This window comes from Pygoscelis adeliae, unplaced genomic scaffold (genome assembly GCF_000699105.1).
Source record: "Pygoscelis adeliae isolate BGI_AS28 unplaced genomic scaffold, ASM69910v1 Scaffold88, whole genome shotgun sequence".
NCBI lineage: Eukaryota > Metazoa > Chordata > Aves > Sphenisciformes > Spheniscidae > Pygoscelis > Pygoscelis adeliae.
The window spans coordinates 2,120,266-2,129,255 of record NW_008825616.1 but is presented as its reverse complement, the minus strand read 5'-3'; the positions used below and the strand labels follow the sequence as shown (position 1 = coordinate 2,129,255).

Here is an 8,990-nt window from a genome sequence, read left to right as displayed (position 1 = left end):
TCTAATGAAAACATTTTCTATTGTGACAGTGCTACACAACTCAGCTGGGACAAGGTGTTGGGACTTTTCACCCCCCATCTCTGTCAGATAGAGAGGGCCAGTGCTTGGTCCTACTGAGATCAATGACAAACTCCAGCTGACTTCAACTGGGACCAATATCTGGGCCTGTGAGCTCATTTCTTTCCAGGTCTGAGCAACTTGTTGAAGGTCTGTGCAGCATCCATTTTGGTGAAGCCAACAGGAACGGGCCACGCTCAGTGCATCTTAGCCTTCTCCTTGCAATCAGCACTCCCCCCGCAAAGCTCCAGAGGAACTCAACAGAAGGCAGTACCTCTACCAGACATCTCAACATACGTGATTACAGTAACACGATGCAATTGCAACTGGCAGTGCTTCCAAGCAGCCCAATACATTTTGAACAGATGTATTTTTCAACCAGGCATTTACAGTAAAGATCTCTTTTCTTTCTTTCTTTTTTTTTTTTTCTTTTTAAAACTGTCTTTGTGCTCCTGCTACTTTGCTGTAGCTCAGTGGTGAATTCCTCTTCGCACATATAGCAGACGTTATCCGTCAATCTGTTAACAGTAATGTTTCACCACTGGCATATACAGGAGACCAAATATTCTTCCAGTAATATTTATTGACAAGGACTACATTTGTGGTTCTTTGTATGTGTTAGCGTTTGATTATAAATGCAGAAGTCATTTTGTGCAGCACTTCAATCTTTTGGTGCACGTTAAGTAGATCTGTATTTATAAACCAAAGATATGGTTTATAAATCCACTACACTAGAATGCAGAATAATGAAACCTACATCTTTAGACAACTAGGAAGTGGACTTGAAAATAGCAGTCATTTAAAAAAGATGGTCTTTTTTTACTTAAAGCAGAAGAGAACAACGAAATCCTTACTTCCTCAAGTCAGCGGGACATTCACCATTGACTTCAGTCAAATTAGGATTTCAACCAAAAGGTCTGAGCAGCCCTTTGCATCCCTAGTAAATGCAATATTTTCTATATGTTTTGTTCTGTGGCAGAAGTTTGAAATAATGTAGCCAGAATGTGCATATTGAAAGGTTTATGAAGAAATTTTGATTGAACTAATTAGTGTCAAAAGTGTACAGCAGAGTCAAAGCAGTGTGAAGCTTCATTGACCTTCAGGCACACACAGTGACAGGAGATTGCTTTAGCTGGAACCAGTCCTCCTATCCTGGGCTGCTGAAGGATGCTGAAAAGCTTAGACACTTTCCCCTTCATGCCACACCATAACTTACAAATTGGCACTTGAAATAATTTTTAAGTTCATAGACAAAAACACACTTATTTATTTATGTTTCTGTCATAGGCAGGAGAATCAGGCTTTTCCTAAACCTACCATCACTGCTCCGCTATGGAATGATATATGTTCACCTCGATCAAAGCTTTTAAAATTACAAACTGTTCTGACAGACATGTTCCCTTTAAGACTGGAAAAGCTTGACATATCATATTTAAATATATTTTCCTCAAATGTATTCCCTTGTACATGTTACCTTGTAATCTTTGCCACCAATTCCCCTCACCTACAACAATTTTGATTAGTGTTTTCTAAAACGCTGCTTTCTTTTGTGTTGAAAATTATGCTTGCATCTGCTCAGCTTTGGGAGAGGTCTTCTGTGCTGATGTGCAAGGTAACAGGCTCGCCAACAGTCCCATAGCTGAGGGTTCTTGTGGAAACTTCAGTTTTAAAGCTTGACTGTCCGTTGTCTGCTGACAGCTGGACTTCGGTGCAGAAAGATGGTTTCACTGTGAAGGAGGGACCAGGAGAAGCTGCTGCTGTTGCTGCATGCAGTCCAGGCATCGCTGCCATGCAGGTATCACTCACGTGGAAAGAGATGTTTGAGGGGCCTACAGACTGCACACCGGTTACTCTAGATGCTGACATGAACATGCCCCCGGGAACGTGCTCCTCAAACTGGCTGAAAAATGTTTGCCTGGGCTTGGACACCACAGGTCTCACCAGATTTAGCAACACTGGCTTCCCAATCGTTGGCTCGTTAATCTCTGTCTGGAGCACGGAGATCTCACAGGGTTTCTCTGCCGTATGGTTCTGATCATCACACCCGTAGGTCTCACCTTCTTCAGGAACATAATCTTCAAGATCCTCCAAAGTTAATACTTTGCCATTGTGGGTTAAGATTTTGCGGTCCCGGGTGCTAATGTCATCTGCCTGTAGTTCCTCTGGTTCATCAACTATAATGACATTATCCTCTTCTGAAAGGACATCTTGCATTACTTCGGGTACCCCCTCTTCAACAGGCCAAGATACGTCTAATTCATCTACCTCTTCCTTAACCTCTGGACTTGCTGGTGAGAACAGAAGTTCGTGCTGGTCTGCAGCAGCTGTCCCAAAACTGAAGATCAAAGGCTCACCCCCGCAGGCAAGCAGTGGGGAAGCGACATCTGACCCATAGTGAGCACTTGTTTCCTGTGGGAAGCTCTTTCCTTCGGTTCCACAATCCACAGATGAATTATTTCCTAGTTGTTCGGACCCACACGGAGAGCTTCTGTCTTCATTGCTGACTTGAGGTCCTTCCTGCTCTGTTGCATACACCAAGGGCTGGATATCAGCTTCAGAGAGACTGTCGTTAGGCAAAGATTTTGACTGTTCCACCAATTTATTGTTGGAGTTGTTTGTGTTTGGATCATCTTCTGGGGAATGCCTAGGCCTTGAGCTGGGAAAAGTGAATGTTAACACCCCTGAGTCATCTTTTTCTTGTTTCGCTGGGGAAGACCCTCTTTTCCTTGCAGGTTTTGGTGATTTTTTCACCTTAAATTCAATTATTTCTTCCACTTCAACCCATTTGGGTTTTTTCTCTTCCACCTTGGTCTCTGTGACGGCATCTCTAGCTGCTGCTCCTTGCCTGTCCTCTGGTTCTGTGACATAAAGCACGGGAACAGCAGACGTCGGTGTTGCCTCCTGCTCATGTCTGTGGACAGGCTGCCTGATCTTTGAAACATAAACTGGCTCTGGAGTTGGCTCCGCTCTTGGGGAGCGGGAAGGCGAATGACCTGAAGAAGAACGTGCAGGAGAAACCCTTCCCCTTTGTCTTGGGCTCTTCACCACAGTGGTTATCGTTTCCTCTCTGATGACAGAAAGGGTTGGAATGGAGTTGGCAGGAAGACGAGACTTTTCGGGGAACCACACTCCATCAGCACATGCCATTGTCGGTCAAGGCGCTACGGTGGGGTTAGTTTTGTGAGCACTACAGCTTTTGGTGAAGCGTGTCATTTTGGAAGGGACACACACGCAACGCACACACCCACATGCCCATCTCCACTTACTTTCTGATCCAGGGAAAACCTCAGTGCCCTTTCCCCCGGGTGGAGACTAGCTCCGTTAACCTCCTTGAGTGCATGAACACACAACGAGTATGTCCAGCTGAGAAATGTTCTTCTGGATGCTGCTATATTTCATGTGCTTGTGTTGACACCTACTATGGTACTTTGGACCCATATAGCAGTTTCACCCAAAGATTTTAAACACTCAAGGAGTTTAACCTTTTCCTGAGTATCCTTGGCTAAAATCCTGGCTTCATCAAACTCAATGGCAAAATGCCCTTTATTACCAGTAGGGTCAGCAGCTTCCTCTTTTTTAATAAATTTAACATAACTCTATCCTGTTTATTAAAGACTCTTTTGAGACCAGAGATCAGCATTTTCACACGCGGAACAGTTACATTAAAAGGGCATTAAGCATTTGGAGACCAGGAAAAGAGAGTTACAACATTTCCTGCACAAGTCATCTATGCCATAATGTACTTATTTTTACTCTTCATAATATCATTATGGCAGACACAGCTTGATCCTACTACCACCAATTGAGACAGGAGTACCAAACCAATCTGGGATGCATGACTATAATTTCTCAGCATATTTCTGCTGGCCTTACATCAGACTTTTTGACATAGCCGAAGCAGTTGGGACTCCTCAGCATCCCTGTATAAATACACAGCTTGTGTCAAAACAATCTTCTGCTCCCACGCCAGGACAAACTTCGACTTTAAATGAGCTACAGATGAAATCGGATCAAATAGCTTTAAAATCTGGGGACAGGAACACCTAAACCCAGACTTCAATGCTCTTAATTTATTTATTTAACATGCAGTTTTTCCTGCAGATTTTTCAGTGTCATTGCTTACATGGAAGAACTTGAAGGTAAAGACAGTGTTTGCTTTGCGAGCACAAGGAAGCTAATGCTCTAGTGGAGGCAGCTGGTTCAGTGGAACTAACAGACAAAGCTGATTTTGTTTCTGTGTTGAGATTCTGTCCCTACCTCCAAGCAATGAGACACACACACACAAAAAAAAAGAATTAACTGAAGAGTAAAGATAATGGCCTGAACTGGGATTATGAATCAAGACAATAGCTTTTTTATTTCTCTCTTTCTCCTCACCAGCCTCTAGTCACAGCCACATAGGGCTGAAAGTCACCAGCTCTGCTCTCCAGCCGTCCCTGCTCTGGCTTTTGCACTGAGATAGAGAGAAGGGTGGAAGGAGTCCTCGTGAAAAGAGCCCGTTTCTCCTATTGCATTTGTCTAACCATCATGGAAGACTAATCCTCTTAGACATATTGTAGCCTTTTTCATCTATTGGTCTCACGTTTGGAGTCTGGTATTGCCTTCTCCTATGGAGGTCAGATTTCTTTCCACCATCAATCTCTCCCTTTGAGGATGCGGTGAAGTCCAGGACTGCATCAGCTACAGTGGGATTTCTTTTCTTCCAGAGCACCCTCTCTTCTCCTGCTCATTTCCGCTGCTTTATTCTTTTCCCCCAAGTTTTCTACAGTTTTGCTATAAAGCTTTAAGGACTACGCAGAGCCTTCATAATGGCCATGGTGCCTTTCTGAATTGCACAAAACTAAATCATTTTAGATAAAGACGAGAATGAATCCATGTGTGCTTGCACTAGACTTTGCTTTACATTGCAAGGTTAAAATGCTTTTTTGGCTCTGGGATTCACATATATAGGCATTGTTCAATCCCTCCTCTGAATTATGTGTTATTTTCTGCTAGTAGTTTCAAAGCTGCTTCTGTTCCTCAGCTCGCTACACATTAAGGAGAGCTGGAATGTGCCTTTAGAGAGTTGTTCCCAAATTTTACCCCATCATTATCCCAGTTCCAGCTGAGGTCCACTCTAATGAGCTCATGACCGCATGCCCTAGCAAAAGGAGGGGAATTTCAGTTGTTCTGAGATCCCACTCATATATGTACCAACCTCCTTTGGGGCTGTAGCCCTTAATTTAGGAATCACTTCCTGAGCTGTCAAAGCAATAGTCTATGGAATTTACATGTCAGAAATTTAGAAATCAGCTTAACTGATGGTATTTTGTATCAGTTTAATTTTATTTAATCAACAAATATTAATGCTGCTGCTTGTGATTTGAAATCATAAAGGGAAAAGGAGGACTATTAGCTGACTGAGGAGAGATGTAAAATAAAGGCATCTCTCCAGGTGATTTACAGGCACAGAGGTGTAGAAAGATGAATTTTACTAAGCTTTAGTCACGGTCTGGCTCTGAGTGATTCCTTCCTGCTCATGACTTTCTCAGGATGTTTCTGAACATGATACAAAAAATTATTCCTCTGTTTAGCTACCCCACTGGTATCTGAACCCTGGTCCTTGAGACGGTATAGGCAGAAACACCTTTGTTTTCTGGTCTTTGCAGGGTGAAAAAGTCTAATGACTGGAGATGTTAACTGATGTGCTGAAGAGAGAGGGGCAAAGGCAGAACCCCTTCCTGCCTCTCCTGTCTGCTTTTTCCCTATTCAAGGTGGAAGCTGCTAGGAGGCGGGACATGTCTTCTTATAAGCCAGTGGCTCCAAACGGGTTAAGTGCATGGATCGTAACTCATAGTCATCATAGAAAATAAAAAAAGAGATAAAAAGTAAGCAATTCTTAACCGTATTTTAGCTGTTGTTTTACCCATCCTCCTCACCATCTAACGAAAGTAAAAAAAAGTCAACTTTAGCATCATGTCCAAGTCAAGGACTGATTTTAGCAATAATTCAACTCTTGAGGGAATGCATTTCCCCAAAATAGCCATTGTATAGTCACCTACTACCATTAGGGACATGATTTGAATAGCTTGGAGGTGCTCTGAAGGCCTACCACAGAAGGACAATGTCCCCCTTCCAGCGCATGAAACAATTTTATTATGTATTTGTTTACGATACTTAAAAACAAGAAGATACTTTAAGATTTTAATGGCTGCTGAGCTTCTGGTCTACATATGACTGAGAAAGTACTGCTTTTTGCTGCAATTAATCTTTATATGCTAGACACCCAATATAAACCAGGCTCAAAGTATCCAAAAAGCCCAAGTCATTATGAGGATGAAACTTCATAGAAGAAATATAGAGACAGAAGGGGATAAAAATGTATATCTTCCTTCTGCTTCATCATAAAAGGGTTTCCTGAAAAATTTAAAATAGAAAGCCAGAAGAAATCACGGTAAGCTATGAGATGTTTGTTATATTTGTACATTTTTTTCAAGTAGCCAATTCTCAAAGCTGATTTTTTTTTCAACACTGAGAGTCAGACTCTACCTTCCTGAGCTCTTGTGCAACTTCGGCAGTATTCAGTGGAATTTTTTCATGCGTAATATCATAAAAAACCTGACCCAGGCTGTGTCTAACACCAGTGCTGCTATTTTTTTAAAAGGGAGAGTAAGATTTTTTTTCAGGTTGTCACTTTGCGTAGCACAGAACACCATGAGATCTGGTGGGATGGGAACGAACACTCTTGCATGGCCAATAAACACAAGCTTGTTATTGGATCATGCATAGGCAGCAAGGCAAAACACAAATGTTACAAAAAAAAAAAAATCAGCACTTACATGATGATGGTTTTCTTGGGCACTTTAGTCTCTTGTTCAGTGACTACAAAGAAAACAGTATGAACAGCATGGGGTTAAAAGAAAGGCAAAAGCTGAAATGATTAAATTAACTTTGCTCAGTTAATCAAAATAAACTCGAGTGAAAAAAAACAACTGTACCATCCCATCCATGCTTTCTGTGGTTATTTCCAGCATCATCTGTAGTGTTTCTGACCAAGAATGAGAATTCAGAGTGCTGTCTGAACAGTGAATGATTTAGCTTTGAAATTAAATACTTTGTGGAGAACAATATTGCAAAATCTGTTTATTCTACCATGAGATCCTGACATTTCTGTTTGGCAGGCCGAAGCCAGAAAACAAGGTCCTTTTTTTTTAATATTTTTTTTTCTCCTATAATAAGGTAGTGATGGTGTGAGAAACCTGAAAATGCCTTGATCTGGAAAGTCCTGGAGAGCTGAAATTCTTTAAACTGTGATTTCACTTCCTAGAAAGAGAGTTTCCCCAAACACTGGCCGGTTTCCAAGCTTTTGTGGACTAGATGCAAAATCCAAGCTGATAACAATGAAATCTAAAATCGTTATCATCCCTACAGAAAATCAGCATCAAAAAACCCCCTAGAAAACCCAGGAGAGCCCTGTAATACACCTATGTCTACTCCATCTCTTTTTTGCTATAATTTGCAGTTTTTCCTGACCCTTGTCCCGTAACAAACTAGAAGCTGTTGATGCATATCAAGATCAAGAGAAAAGTAATGATTTTGCAAATATTTCTAAAAATTGGCATTTTTAAAAATAAGAAAGATACCATATGAAGAGCTAATAGAGATTTTTGGCAGGTTCCCATCCTATCTGCTGGAGTAAAGTTAATTTTGCAAATATTTTTAAAAATTGGCATTTTTAAAAATAAGAAAGATACCATATGAAGAGCTAATAGAGATTTTTGGCAGGTTCCCATCCTATCTGCTGGAGTAAAAACCAACAGCAAGCCTTCTTCTTTTTTTTCAATTAACTAATAAAGTTTCTAAAAAAAACCCTTAATTTAATCTCAAAGTAATTTTTTCCAGCAATTGGTTTGCAATCTTCCAGCCAGCCTATAATAAATAAGCTCTGGTAATTTTCAGTTGGTACAACTGAAAGTGGACTGCAGCTTAAAAATATGTCCATAAAATCACAAACAGTTCTTGCCCAGGGAATTTGTCATGTCTGTGTTATTTGTTTAATAACTTATGATTAGTGCTGACGTTTTCAACAGTGTCCCAAAACTGCACTGACTGAAAATTAAAAATACGTTTACACTATTAGATGGAATAGTTTAACCTAATTTTCCTTCCACTTAACTTCCACGGGCTCTCTCCTGCCGCTAGGTAAAACAACAAATCCCACCACACTGAAGAAGAATTTTGTCCAAATGTTGGTGTTAATATCTGACCTAGAGCTCTATGTTTTCTTTGCAGAGCCTTGCCTCATTTATGCATGTAAAAATCTGGAATAATTTCCAATAGAGTCAAAGGAGTTACTGCAGAATTAGGTGGGTTTAAACAAAATCTGTTTGGAAATTTGAGTTTATAGCTTTCTGGGTAAGTAAAGGGCAATATTCCTTTCAGATCTTTCTCTGTGAACACAACTGCGATATAACCGTTTACCTATCCTTAGTTAATATTTTTTAAATAATTCAAAACCTTTTTTAAATGGTGGAATGGTAATTATACAATGATGGAAGATGAACTGAGTGCTCAAACAATTTATTGCACCCAGCTTAGAAATTTTCACTGAATTTTTAAACCCTTAAATCAATGTTGTGCAGCTTTTACATGACTTTTAGAAAATCTCATCAAGTAATATCATGAGATTAATACATAAGCAGCAAGAGTATCAGTTCTGATGTAAATAGGAATTAATCTGATTACACACCTAAACATAGATGTTTTATACAGTTATTTTAACAGCTGTATTTATATGATAATTAAATATGTATTTAATGAAATCCCCCAATGTCTGTAAGAGGAAGTCTCTTTAATGTTTACCCTATTAATGTCTGTTCTTGCAGTCCTCCCAAACGACACCACTGCAATATTTCTATGTGTAGCAGGTGTCAAAGGGATTCAGTTCAAAAGTT

General features: G+C 40.4%; 1 protein-coding gene across 1 annotated transcript in view; it reads right to left on the bottom strand.

The window, feature by feature from the left end:
- The window catches only part of OBSCN (obscurin, cytoskeletal calmodulin and titin-interacting RhoGEF), a 203,829-nt gene that overhangs the window by 33,931 nt on the left and 160,908 nt on the right, over positions 1–8,990 (bottom strand). Inside the window, exons 99-100 of the mRNA XM_009333308.1 lie at positions 6,876–6,918; positions 1,638–3,124 (exon numbers count right to left, since the gene is read on the bottom strand). Of these exons, the coding sequence (XP_009331583.1) occupies positions 1,638–3,124; positions 6,876–6,918 (1,530 nt within the window). The remainder of the gene's footprint in view (positions 1–1,637; positions 3,125–6,875; positions 6,919–8,990) is intronic.